The sequence below is a fragment of the Epinephelus lanceolatus genome, chromosome 10 (genome assembly GCF_041903045.1).
Source record: "Epinephelus lanceolatus isolate andai-2023 chromosome 10, ASM4190304v1, whole genome shotgun sequence".
Lineage (NCBI taxonomy): Eukaryota > Metazoa > Chordata > Actinopteri > Perciformes > Serranidae > Epinephelus > Epinephelus lanceolatus.
Genome location: NC_135743.1, coordinates 38,142,432 through 38,160,351, shown reverse-complemented (window position 1 = coordinate 38,160,351; position 17,920 = coordinate 38,142,432). Strand labels below are relative to the sequence as shown.

At 41.7% G+C, this 17,920-nt stretch overlaps 1 protein-coding gene across 3 annotated transcripts in view; it reads left to right on the top strand.

Moving 5' to 3' along the window:
- Window positions 1-17,920, top strand: part of cdk14 (cyclin dependent kinase 14) — a 289,130-nt gene that overhangs the window by 90,867 nt on the left and 180,343 nt on the right. For all 3 annotated transcript variants that reach the window (XM_078171996.1, XM_033640450.2, XM_033640449.2), the window contains one exon: window positions 7,969-8,214. In XM_078171996.1, the coding sequence (XP_078028122.1) occupies window positions 7,969-8,214 (246 nt within the window). The remainder of the gene's footprint in view (window positions 1-7,968; window positions 8,215-17,920) is intronic.

The window sequence follows — 17,920 nt, the reverse complement described above, 5'->3', positions numbered from 1 at the left end:
GTCAGACGGCCAAACTTCTCCCAGGAGCAAACTGATGTTTTGGTCCGGGAGGTCCAAGCTCGTAGTGTCCGAATATACGGAACTGCGAGCAGACCTCCACAGGCTGATGATGCAAAGATAGCCTGGGAGGAGGTCACCACAATTGTAAATCAATGTTACGTTTCTCTCATGCGCGCGCTCTCTCTTTCTCTCTCGCAGTCTCACTCTGTTTCTTTTCTTTTGACTTTTCTAAGATGACAGATGCTGAATATATACTCCCTATCTGATGCTGTGGCTGTTTGTGGTTGGCTGAGAGGGATGTGAACTCATTAGTTTGCAGCTGTGTTAATCAAATCAGGTTGGGTTTCCATTATGCGTGCCAAACGTGCCAAACGGTGCCAATCCCCTTTGATCTGACATCAGATGTGACGGGACAGTCAATATAGAGATACATTTATGTGCTCATTGCAGATAGTTGCATTGAATAGTGTTTTTTGGGGTATTTATTGCATCGTTAATGTGCCTGATATTCTGGAAACCTGCCTGTGAGGTTTTGGTGACGTGTGCACACTGTCCGCTGGTCAGCCAAACTTCGGCTTACACCGGCTGCGCTCCCCCTGCGCTGACAGTAGACCTGGTTTCAGCTGGCGAGCTTTTAGCGCACCTTTGGCGAAGCCTTAGGGCAAGAAACTGTCACTGCGCCAAGCTGGATCTGTTGACACCTCCCCCTGCTGCGCCGCCACACTCATCTCAGCGCACCTCGGTCTGCCAAACTACCAAACTGAGCACGCCTCGGGTTGTGCTGCTCAAAACTAGCTCTGCGCGGGGTTCGCCACCCTGCGCTGTGCCGGGAAACTAGAGCCCCATATCTCAGGAGCAGAAGGGGTGACATTTGGTCAGAATTGGTGACACTAATCTTGGGTGCCCACCATGAAACTGTGCTGATTATATAGATTGTCTGTGCTGCTGGGCTGAAGATGTGTGTGAAAGATTAATGTTTTCACAGACATGGATGTAAACCATAACTGCAACTTAACTTAACTTAATTCACTGAGGCATACACCTGTGACGTGTTAATTCTAGTTTATCCACATGTGAGGTTTTGTGTGGATTCAGTATTTAACATGCAGGTCATGCATCTGTCCATCCATCCATTCATCCAGCTATCTCTCCATCGATCAGTCTATCCATTTTTAAATTGCTTATCCTCTCAGGGTTATGGTGGCAATAAAGTAACAGAGCAGCCAATTAGGATTGAGGTTCAATAGCATTTAACTGAATCCAGTTCCATATCCACTTATTCAATCCTTTCGAATGTTTTAAACTGTTGGGGGGGTGCGTCTTTTGTCATGTGTTGCATTTGACAGTCGTTTTGGTGAAATATAGCCACACTTTGGAACAGTTAGGTTAAGGCGATCCACCATGTTCAGTCAGTCCTTTTAGCAGCTGTGACGTTGAGTTAGAATGCATTTCTTTAACATGACCATAGTTGTGCACTCTTTGCAGATGCTTGTGTCAGAAACAGGCAAATGACTATCTAAGAGAGAACATGAATGTAAGATTTGATGAGGGCTTTGTTGGTTGGTATGAATGTGGGTATTTTTACCAACCTGGAAACAGATCCAAAATAAAACCGGCCGCTGGAATCAATCAATCAACCAATCAGTGGTCTTCTTATATTGTTGACTGCTGCTTTATAACTGTCCATGTTTTTGGATGGTTGTGGTAATCCATGGTTTCTGGTTGTGGAATGATTTAACTGTCCATACAACTGGACCCCAACAAGACGGTTACATGGTTGCTCCTCCTAGACAGCCGCCTTTGAACAGCATGTAGCAGTGATCCACAACAGGAACTTGACAGCACCTCACATTCCACCATCACACCAGTCCTTATTCACCGTGAAGCATGTACCACTTCTCCTTTTCTTGCCAGAGTCCTGTGCTTTGTCTGATCGGCATGAAGAGAAAGAGTCACCTGGTTGCATGGTGCTGCGCAGGATTTAGACAAGTTTCAGTGAATGAAAGGATATTACAGTTCCTGATATCCTGTTGGAAACTGAGGTCATCCAGTTTATTTTCCAACGCCTGTATGGCTAGCCAGATGCAGTTCAGCTGGTGCCCTTCTTTTCCTTGATGTTACTGTTTACATTTAAACCTCAACCTAACTAGCTGGAAAAAGTCAGCAGGAGGAGAGTTTACAGACTGGTGAGCTGATTTCATCATCCTGATGAGTGACTTGCAACCACACACCACCACCATCCAAAGCTAACCACAAAAAGCACTACCAACACTTGCCAATACAACCTTTTCCTCCCCTGGGACTTTCCAGCTCTTCCTGGGGGATCCCCAGCTACTTCTTAGTCAGCTAGTATGTGACCCACAAAGCAGCTGCTGTTGCATAGGATTAGTTAGGTGTTACGCTAATGACACACTTTCAAAATTTCACTGAAGACCACAATGGAAAAGTCAAGGGATCACCAACATCATTAGGAATCATCCTCTAAGCATGTACAAAATTTTGTGCAAATCCATGTTGTAGATGTTGAGATATGCAGTGATTTAAGATCTGTGCTTAATTATGTGCACACAGTGGTTATTAATGCAGTGAATATGGAGAGATGCCCTCAGTGAGCACGCAAGCTGGCAACTGCCACCAAGCACGGGTGTGTTATATAACGCCAGAGAAAAGCAACAATGTAGCTAACAGGGGGTGTCATATTCCAAACACAATACTGAGCTCAGAGGCTGGTAATGAAGACGGGGCTCACGACACAAGACCAGAGCAAGCTTTTACTGTGATTCACCAAAGAAAAAAAAAACACCCTAATGAGAAATCAGCCTTACCAGAAGCAGCAGGGTAGGGAGAGTGTTTCTAGTTTGGTGAGGCAGAGGTGTAGTATAGCACTTTACCTGTGAGCATAACCATAAAGGACTTTCTAGGAAACCTAACACACACACACACACACACACACACACACAAAACTAACACGACACTATGGTATTCTGTCCAGTGGTGGAAGAAGTATTCAGATCCTCTACATGAGTTACAATACCACAGAATAAAAATACTCCATTACAAGTTGAAGTCCTGCATTCAGAATCTCACCGTAAAAATACAGAAGTATTATCAGAAAAATGTAATCTTGATCAAAAATGATGTAAAATTACCCATGTTAGTGTTATTGGCTTATTATAACTGATTCATCAACATGTTTTGCAGCATTTCAATAGTGCAACTGGTCTAGGTGGAGCTAATTTTATCTGTTTGCTAGGGCTGTACCCAACTGAGAGTTATGTCAGCTGAATCTGATTTGGCTGTTCAATACAAATGTCTTTGCTCCATTTTTTCCCATATAGTTTTAGAGCTTGAATGTGGTTTGGTGGGCTGTTCAGAGTGACAGCGCTGCTCACAAAATACAGTAGACAAGCCAAGTTAGCCCTCTGAGCTAATGTGTACTTACCAAGCTAATGATGGAAAGGAAATGCACAACATTTTTTGCTGAAACTAGATATCAAACAAAAGCCCAAGACTTTATTAAATTGCTGTGAGTGGCTTCTCAGCAGAAGGCAGAGGATACAGTGGATATAAAAAGTCTATACACCCCTGTTAAAATTCCAGGTTTTCGTGATGTAAAAAAAATGAGACCAAGATAAATCATTTCAAAACTTTTTTCACCTTTAATGTACAATTTGGTTGGTAAACAAACAGATCTTTTAGGTGGAAAAATTCAAAGAAAAAATATAAACCTGCATGCATTGTGTGCACACTCTTAATCTAATACATGGTTGAAGCACCTTCTGTTTGTAGCAGTCTTTATGGGAAGGAGTCTATAAGCATGCCACACCTTTGCTTTGCAATAAATGCCCACCCTTCCTGACAAAAGCAGTCCAGCTCTGTCAGATTGTGAGGCTATCTCCTGTGCGCACCCCCTCTTCAGGCCACCCCACAGATTTTCAATTTGATTTTGGTCTGGGCTATTCCAGAACTTTATTTTTCTGCTGGTGAAGCCATTCTTTCGTTGATTTGGATGTATATTTTGGGTCATTGTAATACTGAAAGGTAAAAGTCCTCTTTACCTTTAGCTTTCTAGCAGACACCTGAAGCTTTTGGGCCAAATTTGACTGGTATTTGGAGCTGTTCATAGTCCCCTCCAGCTTGACGAAAGCCCCAGTTCCAGCTGAAGAAAAACAACCCAAAGCATGATGCTGCCACCACCATGCCTCACCGTGGGTATGGTGTTGTTTTGGTGATGCACAGTATGAAGTAATTAGTTGCTGTCAAATAAGTAAACCACATGAGAATACTCAAATATAGTACATGGATTATAAAATTGCACTCAGTGATAGTAGTTGAGTATATGTAGATAGGTTTCACTTCTGCCTCTGGCTATGCATTATGTCAACCAGTGACAAAAGTGATGGCAGCTGTTGCGTGGGTGTTTGAAACAAAATGTATTTTCCTTTTGTATTGCCCTGGTCAAAAGTGGTCTTTAAAGTGTGATATGTTAGTTAGTGCCACCACACCGGGTTTCAGAAATTCATCATTCGGTGCTATTGCCCCCAGTATATCAGTCTCCTTGTTCTGAAGAATGTTACTGACCTTTTTATCATTCTATCACGTGTCTTTGACTTTGATGACTCTCCATAGTGGAGTGCTTGGAACATAAGCCTTGTTGAACACATCCTTCCCAGACACTCTCATCAAGTATTGATGCATTGTAGTGTGATAGGTCCTAAATGACGGTATTTGTTTTTGTTAGTTTATGTGCCTGTTTCAAATGACAATTGCTGTCACTGAGGACATACTGGATATACATGGGACTCATGTTCATGACAGCCTTGTTACCAAACTCCTCATTTCTTTTTTATTTTTCCTGCGTCTTTCTCCTGTGTATTTCCTGGCCCATTTTACACGCTCATTTGCTTAGACACATTCTTCTGTTACTTCTTCTATTGGAACACTTCCATTTTATTTCTCACTTGAAATGGAAAATTGGAACATTGCTGAATTTTAAGGCCTCACTAACTTTTTCTCAAAAGCTTGGAAAAAGAGGCCAGATGGAATATTTAATAATTTTTTTTCACCAGGTTGTCTTGTAAGTTACAATGTAGGCAAAATTAATCATTTATGAATTGGCTGTTTATAGATCAGATTATTAAACTACGCGTATTGCTATTTATTTTTCCGCTGAAAATGTATGTGCTGCATTAAAGGTCTAGTGTGTAGCATTTAGTGGCATCTAGTAGTGAGGTTGCAGATTGCAACCAACCAAAAGGAGAACTATGGTGTCCAACGCAAAAACCTGAAAACAGAAATGCCCTGTCTGGACCCGGTATTTGAATTGTCTGTTCTGGACAAGGACCTGCTTCATATTTAGATCTAAACAGCTCATTCTGAGGTAAAGAAAACACAGCGATTCTTGGTTTCAGGTGATAATAACCTAATAAAAACATAGTTATCATTATTATATACCCTCTCTGCCAGTATATCCACATAATTCCCTCACACTGGACCTTTAAGGCAGGAAGACATTTCAACTGTGATGTAAAAAATAGCAAATTTGAATTCACAAAATCAGGTATTTTAATCATAAACTACATGATGTCAGTGTCTTAACAAACAGTAGCACGTTAAGTTAGGTAATGTTGGTGGCAATTATGACAAATTTGACTGCTGAGGGCTGCTGATTTATGTTAATTATGTGAGATAGTGAAATGATATATACACCATGTATTATTTAGATTTTTTTACATAAGCTGTGGGCTGTGTATTTTTGCTGATTGGTAAATTTGTTTATGTTTAAAAGATAATCACACGTCAGTTTTAGATGAAAAGCTAAACCTGTAGCTTTGGTAGTTGTTAAGTGTAAATGGCAGATAGCTATTGAACAGAAAATACATTATTTTATCATTTAAAGCTTCTGTAGGCTGTGCAACATTCAGAACATCGATATAGCAGCATACCACTGTTTACTATGCAAAGAATAAGTGGAGTAATGGCGTCCTGAGCAGAGAATGAAGTCCCACTAACGTGTGTGTGTGTGTGTGTGTGTGTGTGTGTGTGTGTGTGCTGTAATCTGAGCTTCTCTGTGGTGTGTTGTGGTAAGCCTGTGCGTAGCCACTACCTTGCTCATTGTTGCTGCTTTGCACTGTGCTAATACATTGGTTACCATTGATATCGGGAAAGCATCATTGCGGAAGCGTACCACTCATCCTCCGAGGATAGGAATGACCCTCCCCACTCTCCCTATGATTGGCTAGTACTTGTTAGGTTTAGGCAAGAGGAGTGGGATTGGTTAGGGTTAGGGTAAGAATGTCAGGGTAAGCCAATCAGAGGCAGAGTAAGGCAGGTCATTCCCTCACTATCGTAGGATCTGCGGAGATCAACGACACTAGCTCTGTTAGCACTGTTAGCACTGTTGCCCTTGTTTAGCCCCGTTTATTGATTTAGCATTGTAAGCCTCTAGCTGCTGGCTCAGCCATCTCCATGTTGAGAACCGTGTCCGAACAACTCATGCACTCTGAATGTTGTGTAGAGCTGCCCTAAGATAATAGCATTAAAGGCTCTGTATCAGGATTTGGACCTGTGAAGTAGTTCGTCCAGTCATTCTGTGAAGCTAATGTTAACATTAGCGTAAGCTAAAGTGTTGCGCTGACAATTTTAAAGTTCATCATTATTAGCTACCACAGGTAGGCAGCTATGCGACTTTTAAACGTACGTTTACTAATAAAATTAATGTCACTTTTTATTTTGATTATTATATTTGAATATAACTGAAAAATATAAGGTATCCCACTAATCAAATATTTAAAAGTATACTTAATTAGTAAAGGAAAACTAGCCAAATTAAGGTAGAAGTTGGTTTTCTGGCTGACAGAGAGAAAATTAATACATAAAAATGGATAGAAATTATTGATTTTATTTGTTCATGTATATAAACAATATCAATTAGCAATTATGCTTAGTACAAACCATGTAAACCATACATTTTAATGCCATTCAGAGCACAGATTCAAGCCCCTAGTTTAATTCATAGAAAATAATCAATCACAATTGTTCAGAGAGATCACCATTAATTATTTTCCTCAAAGCCCTACGGTATGTTGCATTCCAGATCTAGTCTTATCAGCTCATGCAGGATGGGCATATTTATATGCATGACACAAAAGAAAAATGTAATCATCATCAATATAATTGTAATCAGCCACAGTGTCAGCCATTGTTGCTTGTTGAGGAAGTTTCCATATTAGCGTCACAGAGAAGGGAGCCTGTGTAGTGGGAAATGCTGTGGTGTGTCCAATGAAACCTGGCCCACGTTAAAGAACAAGCCATAGGGCTGCAAGATGACTCCTCCTTGTGTATTAGAGTAATTAGAAGTTCTTCCTGCAGGGGAGCCCAGGCCTAAATATTTAATCTGAAGGGAGCCGTGGCAAAACATGTCATGCCGCCTGCGTCTTTTGTGTCCAATACACACAGTCCATGGTGGAGGAGCAGCTGGTAAGGTGTTTTGTGTCGGGGAAATGGACGAGGAGCGTGGAGGGCTCGTTGTGTGCCCAGTGGGCTTGTAGGAGACAATCTGTAGCATGTCTGCACAATTGTATGGATGTGTAGATGTGTGTCAGAGATAAGGTGGAATTGTGTGAATGTGCAGTACGGGAGCAGCATCAGCAGCCGGCGGTGAGTGTGTGTGTGTGTGTGTGTGTGTGTGTGTGCAGCAGAGCCGACAGAGGCTGGAACTGTTTTGATCAGAGAAAAGAGAGATGGAGATGAAAAGGCTCTCATCCTAGCAGAGAGGTAGCAGCAAGGCTCCACGGGGAGGGAAGAGACCCAGGCTGACAGAGAGATTAAAAACAGGCAGGATCTGGAAGACGGGGGCAGTCAGTTTTTGGCTGAACACTGATAATCGCAGATGGATTTTTTTTCTTTAATGCTCTTTTACGCTTTTATGTTCTCACTCCTTTCTTTTCCTCTTCCTTTTTTTGACAGATATGTGTCACAAAGATGTCCACACGCAGCTGCCAGGGAACAGACTCAGTCATCAAGCCCCTGGACACCATCCCTGAGGACAAGAAGGTGAGAGTGCAGCGCACGCAGAGCGGCTTCGACCCGTTTGAGAAGCCCACCAGCCAGGTGAAGAGGGTCCACTCTGAGAACAATGCCTGCATCAACGCCAAGGGGTCGTCCGCCGGCAAGGAGTCGCCCAAACTGCGCCGACACTCCAGCCCTAGTTCTGTAAGTACATCTTACACACACTGCGAGGAGCATCATTGATTACATAGTTAATGTAGAATTTATCGATAAACCAGTTAGCCTTTAACAACCCCTTTCCCATCCTTGTGTCTATGTTTGTGACCCACTTTGCATTTTTGTAAGTGTGCAGTTGATAATCACCATCCCTCACCTGATGCTGAGGTCATGTGTCACACTAGCAAGAAAATATCCTGGTTACAAATTATCATAAATAGGTATGTCAAGTCAGTATTATTCATACAGCCCAATATCACAAATCAAACACCTGCTTCAAGAGGTTTTACATTCGTCACAGGATATGACTCCCTTTGTCTATAACAAGGGCCTCCATCTATCCATGCACACAGGAGAAGTCCCGCTGTTAAATATATGTATCTTTAACAGGGAAAAAAATGGAAGAAACCTCAGAAAGAGCAATTGAAAAAGGTTCCTTTCTCAGGAGGGAGAGAAAAGCAATAGACGTCATGGGTACGGCACAGAACAACGTAGTAAATTCACAAAATGGAGACTCAAGGCCTTTGCACACTGAGTCCGTTTTTTTGTCCAAAATTGCTGCACGTCTAAAAATAAATATGACCCTGCATTGTATCAATCATGTTTACACACTGAGTCTGAAACTTTCATCCATCATTAAAATTTTCGGAACAGGTTTGATTTTCTGCATTTTTTGCAACCGTTGAAAGGCTTTAGAGACTTTTGATCAAAAATCAGTGAAGAAATTGTGGCAGCGGGACACAGCTGCGACAAGACAGAGGGATGGGGTGCACAGAATAATTTCATAACTCAGATAGCTCACTTTCAACAGGTCAGGTATATTACGGTAGATGATGATGAAGAGGAGGAAGATGTGGTCTGCACACAGGCAGAGAGAGGAGTAGTGTGGAAACAGAGAGGGAGGACAGCTCAGCCCCATTAAGCAGCTGTGGTGCCAAATACAAGACATGGGGAGAGTGACAGATAAAAAACTCCAGTGGAGAGAAGCAAGGGAGGAAATTTGTTGTTTCATTTTGTCTCATCTTGTGAATTTTTGCAATGCATAGAACAATAAAATGCATCAGACTCCGTGCAAGATTTCTGTGCCAGGTGACAGATTAAAAAAAAAAAAAAAAAAAAAAACACGTCCAAAAAAAGTGAACTCTGTGTGCAAAGGCCTTTAAGACGAGAAAAACCTACAGTGGAAACCACTTGTGATCACAGGTACAGATATCAACCGCTGATATGGATCAAAAAGCTTGGGACAAATTCTGTTTAATATAATTTACTCATAAAAATCAAGTAGTACGCTCTCGGTGTTCATTTTGCGTCTTTTCATACATGACAGCATAAGGGGAAAAAATTAATACAATGTTATGATCCTTTCTTTCATGGTAACCCTTCTGCTTACGGCAGGCTACTTGACGCTGGGGCAGTGTACATATTGAAAGTACCTGTGGTTTAAGAGCCGTCCAGCTGCAGCTGCACTGTATTTTGACACAGTCAGTAAAACTCAGTAAATAGCAAAGCTGTCAGTTTCATCACTTAATATTCAAGTAATAAATATACACATAACAGCTATCTTCATGAGAAATCAAGACTAAGAAAAAAATGGGTTATAATAATTATTGCTTATGGTGATGAATTTGAATCGCACAGACGTGATCACTCTAGGGTTCCACTGTATATGAATGAAGAATGGATCTGGGAGGACTTTTAGCAACTTCCTGTTTCTCCAAATGTACCTGGGTCACATGACCTCCTCTTCACTATGGAGACCCAGAAGAGGACAGACTACACAAACACACAAGAACCAAGCTCAAGCACAACATTCACACAAAAACACGCAAAGGGAGAGACAAGGATAACAAGCACACGAGGTAGAGAGACAGAGAGTAGAGGCTGTATCTCCTCTAGGAGGATGAAGTTCCAGACCCAAACGTCTGAAATGAAGCAATGAATGATAAGGTCCCGATATGACTGACAGTTCAGCACACAGAAGTCTTACTGAAAAGAGAGGACAAAGAGGAGGAATTAGGGGAGAGAGAGAAATGAGATATGAACTATCAAAGGGTTAAAGAGATTAGACGTTATATGTCTTATAGCTAGATGAGTCTTTTTTTTGCCTCAAGTTGGCCGTTCCTTGCATCACTTGGGGCTGGCTTCACAATTTTGATCTATGGGATGCTCCTCCTATTCCATAGACCAGGTTCAGCAATTAGACAGAGCCATCTAATCCTTAACTATTTTTAGAAGGCCTGAATCATCTGGGTGAAATGAAAGCGAGTCTATTTAACATCTGAAAGACAAAAAAACAAAATCCTCCCTTCTTTAAAAGTGAAAAGTTGACTTCATAATCACTCTTGATTCAATGTCAGTTCAAAACAGGATTGCTGCTACAGCCTTACTGGGTCTGGCGTGGCCAGTAGCTTATGGTGGTTTGTCCAAAGAGAGCAAGGTAGGCAGAAATAATCAGAGCCAGAATGAAGAAAAGAAATAGATGTTAGGGATAAGGTAAGACAAGTTATGTAAGACAGGAAGCTAAGGAGGACAAGTCGGCCAGGAATTATGAGGAATATTGCTTGTGTTAAGACCAGATGAAGTTTTTAGCCTACGTGGCAACCGTTATTAACGGCAATGCTGGAACTGAAAGACAATCTGAGAAAATTGAGATAATCATAGACGCAGCAAGGAGATTTCTGGATGCTGTGGGTGTTTCAGGAGAAGATGCACCGCAGCTTTTGAGAGAAGCTTGTAGGCTCTCTAAAGTAACTGGGAAATAGATCATTTATAATACAATGGGATCTAGCTGATAAAGGCTTATCATTATTAGTATTATTAGGGATTCACAATATTGGATTTTTTGCCAATATCTATTATGCTGATATGTCACAACTCATTTGACCAATGACCAATGCTGATATCGATTTATCCATTTTCCCCCACCCAAGTTTAGTAATCATCAAGTCTCTTATGTCATGGAATTAACATTATATTATGCATGCAAACTCTTACCGTGATGGCCCACCAGCAGATGGAGACATGAAACACAATGCTTTTCTATGTATGTAATATACATTCATTGTGCAAATATTATTCAGCCCCTTCCGTATTGTCCCTACCAATCCACCTTATTTTTCACGGAAACACGGAGGCAAAACAGAACGCAGCCAGCTTCCGTTTTTTTGTGCGACACTTCCGGTCCAGCACTCTGTGTAAATGGGAATCACCTTGTTGTTTACCTTGCTGAGTTTAGCTATATATATATATATATATATATATATATATATATATATATATATGTATATATCACATTTTTCACGTCACTATATCACCGTTTAGACTAATCTGATGTTTGTAAAGTCTATAAACACAATGACTGAACAAACATTAGTATTTTCTCTGTGTGTAATTAATAACATGGTTATTGTAGATTAGCTGGGCTAACCGTTAGCTGTTAGCCGTTAGCCGTGTCTGTAATAACTGAATAAATACCACACATAGCAACACAAGACTGCTTTGCTAGCTCAACCATGTTGTAACGGCTGGATGGTTGATGCGTACATGCTGATTCAGGTGCTATCAGAGCCGATCCGCGCATCACTATGGCTTAATGATCAACTCAGTCAATTAAAACAACCCGTCCTGTGTTAGGAGTGTATGTCGCTGACAGAAAGAAAGAAAGAAAGAAAGAAAGAAAAGGGAAAAAAAGATAGAAAAGCAGCGTACACCTCACATATTTATTTCTCACAGTTGCGCACACGTTTGGCTGGCATGCAGAAGCACTGTCTGTGTGTCTGTGCGCTGAGGGTGCGAGCCGCAGCTTCAGCTGCTCAGGTAGAGAGGCTGTGTAGCCCAGTGTGTTCAGTTCTGCAGGTTCTCTGCTGGTACACTGGAGACAGGGATCAAGCAGTTTGTCTCACTCGGGATAGATTTTTTGGTTCATAGTTTATGATTGACGCGCGATTTATTCGCGTTTAGAGGGAATAAATTTCCGTTATAACGGAAACGTGGGCACAGTTATCTAACGTTATACAAAATGAACAGACTAACTAACTAACTAACTAACTGATTGATTAACATAAACAACTGAAAATTGAAAAAAAAATAGCTTGCACCATTAGCTCCGGTAAGGGAAAGCATGAGGGAAAGCGGCTGACCGGAAGTCACGCACAAAAAAACGGAAGTTGATCACTATTTACTTCCGTGTTTGAAAATAAGGTGGATATAAACACTGGCTGTCGGCGTCCGCTCAATATGGTACACAAAGGGTTAACAATCGTTGGTGTCTACCATACGTCCCGCCTCTAACCTCGTATTGCTCATCGATTGGCTCTACCGTTATTTTGGTAACGTGTGATTGGTCCTCCCCAGCGCCGCTCTCTCCACTGACTTTGTGGGTGCGCGTCACCGTACAGCTCACGGCAGTTCGTGAGGGAACGACACATACACGCGCGTCACCGTGAGCGCTCCACACCAGAGCGCCGAGTGTGAATGGTGAGTCGGTTGGTTCAGTAAATAAGATAAACAAACACCTGTTGATGTTAGGCTAACTGAATGGCGTTCCTTGGCAACTCTTTGCTAGATAATGAGATGCTGAGCTAAGTTTGGCAACTGTTAGATCAATATTATATGCCAGAGAACATGAAATTCCACTTCACATGCTCCATCAGCAATCATAGATGTCATGTAGTGATGACACAGTTCAAATTAATGTTTGTAGTAAGATGACATGATAGAAACAGTCTGAATAAATAAAGTGTAAACACTATAAATAATAGCTCCTTCAGTGACAGTCTTCAGCATCCATGGTGTGTGAAGGAGATACTTAGGAGAATAGAGATCCACTGCTCCCAGTAAAAACACCAACACTGAGTCATATTTATTTAATAGATATTGGGTGTAAGTGCAACATTTTGCACTTGGTTGTATTATAATGGTTTTGGAGCATTTACGTTTTTGTTGATTTATTTTATTAATGTTTAACATGATGAAGCTGACTAACTTGTGTTGACATTATGGCTGTTCTTTAGCCTATATACATTCAGATGTTGTTTAATGAATTACACAATTGTAAAACATACAGTATGTTTTCCTCAGGCTACAACAATCAAAATCTATGACTGTTGCATCTCAAATTGTCCCACTGTTCACATGTCTTGCATCAATATATTTTTTGTCAGATGACAAGTAGTAGAGAGACTGGAGGAGATGGAGGAGGAGAGGCAGGAAGAGAAACAGGAGGAGATAGAGGAGAGACAGGAGCCTCACAGGTGAGATTGAATCGTGAAGGATATTATGTTGATAGTGAGATTCAGCATTGTGACTAGGGGTAAGTAAAAATACTGATTCATGCATAATATATGTTTTTACCTGATATCAATTCGGATCACTATTACCATCCCAACTGCAGACCGCAGGCTGGTACTGAAGTTAAGCCCTTTCGGAGTATAGTGTTATTGTTATTATTATATTTTACCCTGGGAAGCACATACGGACAGATGTGGTGAAGTTATCAATGTATATTCATGTAACTGATAACATTAGAGAATACATTAACCAAGACATTCTTGTATTTAGTGTAGATATCTAAATATGCATTATAAAGCAGTGATCAGTTTCACATGACGTGAAATTGCATTAAAAAATCATCAACGTACAGGTCGCCGCCATGGAGCACTTTTATGTCCCTACCAATGTGAAAATCAAACCTACGCCCTTGTTCGGTGCTTTGGTTGGATCCAAACGGAGAGCCGGGGCTAGCTCAGAGACTAGCGGAGGCTAACTGGTTGTGCTTCCCTCCGGTCATGCTGCGGCTAACGCTCCCAGCTAGCTCCAGCTCTCCGTTTGAATCCAAGCGGAGAGCCGAGTGAAGTGGAGCCTGAGGAGGAAGCACCTGTTAGCCCTGGTTTTACTACAGGCAGATTCACTCGCTATAAATAAAACCTGAACAGCCAATCAGAGTGACCTCTCTCACCGACAAGCTCCGCCGCCAATTCAACATGCTCAATCGGCCGAAAAGCCGCCGATGCCAAAGTGCCGATGGTGTGGGACACACTGCAAAAACTAGGGCGACAGACGCTCACCAACGGCCCGACTTTGGTTGACGGCCGACCGTCAGCTTGGAGCGTCAAGGCCTTAAGTATTATTTTATATTTAGCAAACTGTACACACTGTTTTGTAGGCCTACTAAACAATACTGTGTAAGAGGAAGTAGACATGCTAGCTGTTTCCTGTCTTTGGTCCTTCTTTTACTTGCTCTCAGTCAGGTTGCATAATTATTAGTGATGCACCGAATTTTCGGTAACCGAATATATTCGGCCGAATATTGCAAAAAAAACACACATTCGGTATTCGGTGGAATAAGTTAAAAGCAAGGCCGAATAATAGCGGCGTGTTTTGATAATGCAATCAAACAGCGTGCCATGACGCGCGGAGTAAAATGTCGGCAGTGTGGCGATCCGTCCCTCACTGCACTCACATTTGCGACTAAAAATAATTTTGAGCGCGCAAAATAGGCTTAAATCATTCAGCACGCTGTGCGAGCAGCCTACAGATTTCAACCAGCAGCAGAAACGAAAGGCGAATCCCACCGGTTGTGGGTTGAACAGGGGTCACAGACACAGACATTAATGTATTCCTGTCAAATACGGCGGCCATTGGCTTACCGGCGACGGATAAGTCAGCTCCAATAATATCCTCTTCTTGGCGTATGGACTGCCCAGAAGTACCCGAACAGCCGAGCCAGCCGAACACAGGTATGTGACGTGTCAGAGGAGAAATGAGCCATTCACGGCCCACAAACCTCGCCGCACTTTAGGGACTGTTCTTTACTTATGAAGGGGAGGAGGGTGGCTGGTTGATTCTTATTTCATTTATTTATTTTATTTTGACCCCCCCTATGTTCATCACTCATTGATGCTGTTTTTGAAGTATGAATAAGTCAATAAGTAATTTATTCCATTGAAATATCATTGATGTATTATAGAAAAGTGATTTATCTTTTCATAAATGACAAAAGGCACATCTGCCTCATTTTCACTGTGGTATCGTGATACTACTCAGAACCATGATATTTTCATTGGTATCGTAGAGTTGGATCCAATTTTGGTACCGTGACAACACTAATCTGGAGGGGGTTCATCTGCAAAAACGAATTAAAAACTAAACAGCGATATTCGGTATTCGGTACTCGGTATTCAGCCAAGCGTTTAATATTATTCGGCTTCGGCTTCGGCCACAAATTTTCATTTTGGTGCATCCCTAATAATTATAACTCCTAGCTTAGCATAGAGACTGGAAACAGAGGGAAACAGCGAGCCTGGCCCTGTCCAAAGCAGTAATATAAACCCTAACCCTAACCCTGTTCTAAGTATAGGTCTTTGTACAGGCACCATAATACCAAACCTGGCAACCTCACTTTGACGACACTACTCCTGGAAGCTGCACAGAGTCACAGTGTGTAGCTGTTCAGCAAGAAATAGTCACAGTATGTAACTTGCCTAAAAAGGAAAACAGAAAATAACAAAGCAGGAGAAAGATGACAGGAAAAGCCGCCATCAGCAGTGGTGCTGATGATACAGCGTTCGGTGGGCAGTCACCTCTGTTTGACTTGATAAACAGTGGGTGAGAAGGCAGTCAACAGTTGTAGCGGTGTTACCATGGAAACACAGCTTGAAGATTGGAGAGAGGATGGGGGTAGAAGTGGTAATTTTTTAACCAGTCTTTATTTTTGTGGAGCTTTATAATTAGACTAGCTTGATATTGAAAGGCTGACGTAGCTCAGTAGAACATTCAGGCAGGTGTTTGTACACCTAGCCAAAGGTGCAGGAGAGCTTCTCTCAGTAAAGTACAATGTGGTGCTAGAGGCCCACAGGATTCACCAGCACATTCTCACTCTGACCTCATCACATATCCATGTTTGGTCATAGACTTTCCACGTCAAGATATGACGTCCAAGGTACCCTGGGTGCGTTGGTTGTTGACGTTCTGGGACACTGTGTCAACTTCAGCCTGTTACATACATTGTCTGTTTTCAAAATACACTTCTCTTTATACAGGAAATGTACAGTTCGCATACAGTCTTTTTCAAAATAAAGGCTCTATGTCACCGGAAATCGACATTTTGGCCTTCAACAACAAATGCACATGGTTACGTTTAGCGAACACACGTGCATGGTTGGGTTTAGGCGACAAACCTATGTGGTTGGGTTTTGGAAAAATGAACAGGGTTTGGTTTTACATGTACATACGAAGCAAACACCAGCCTCCAGCGTGAAAGTCGGTGGTTGTTGGACCCATTGCCCACCCTCACACCCGCTCTACTCATACTTTTCACACCCTTAACTTAAGTTGTTGTCCTGCCACATTTCACCGTGACACACATTCCACATTGTTTTCCACTGATTAGGTTTGACTGGAGTTCTTTAAATTACATCATCATGTTGCGCCCTCTTCTTCTACAACAGTTTAATGGCGGCCGAGTGGAGGATTATTGCCACCAGCTGTTTATCTCAATGAACCAACTTCCAATATTCACATAACTACAGTGGATGGAAACCCATGTAACAGCATTTTCTTTTGCACACTTAATGAAGATTTACTTACTATCAGTAAAAGGAAGATTGATTCCAAAATATGTTTCAACATCAGACCCCAAAAATCAACAGTATCATGCACTTTGCTCGGCTTTGACATGGCCACGGCTTTTCACCTGCTGTCAAAGCACCAGTTACCTCTGTGTCTCTCAGGTGTATTGTTTTGGCAGCCAAGCTCTTTTTCTTTTCTGCATCTGAAACTAATTTTACAGCCTGTATTCTCTCACACACTTAATTGAAGGCTGTGTACAAACAACATCATTTTCTTAATCATGCAAATGAGATTTTCAGGTTTTATACATATGTGGTTCCTTTTTTAATTTGGCTCCAAATGTGAAAAGCCTGATGAATGTGCACACAAATAAGATTTAATAAGTGTGATATGAGGCTTGACTGATTGCCTGCCAGCATCACTGCAAGACACTAATGAATTGTTTCAGCTGTGATTATGAAAATGTGCGAATTATCCTTTTCATGGTCTGTTTTGTTTAAGTAGCCCGACCCGGCCGACTCAAGTATTTCACACACAACCTCTGGATTGTAAAATGGGATATTGATCAGACATGGCCTGTACCTGCAGATAATAGGTTTTAATCAGCAAAGGCACTTTATGTTAATGCTGCACTCAAGTCATTTGGCCAAATTAGAAGCTTCCTAGCAGGAATTCTCCTTCTCCCATTGACTGTGACCAATTTAAGGTTAATAAGCATGGTTTTCACTGACATTCCTGGCTTAACTGACAGTTTGTGGGAGCATAGCATGTGTTTAGGCAGAACACTGAGGGACAAATTCAAAAAAGGACCGTGCAGGTTTTTCAGCGGCCAAACCTGCTCAAACAAGACAAAAAGAAAACGTGAAAATGGAATTCTCAAAGCACCCGCAGAGGGTGAAATGCACCCCTAACTGCACTACCAAGTAACTAGCGTCCCGCTGCTCCTCTGCTATTTGCACCTATTTAAATGAGGTAATATGCATACATTTAGCACTAAATTGTCATGTTTTTATGCAAATGAGCCTCATTGCAAAAAAAACCCCAAAAAGTCCAAATCACAAATATCAGCGCTAATAGCCACACGCAGCTGCAGTGAAATTATTAGCATCTTTAGAGCATTGGTGGT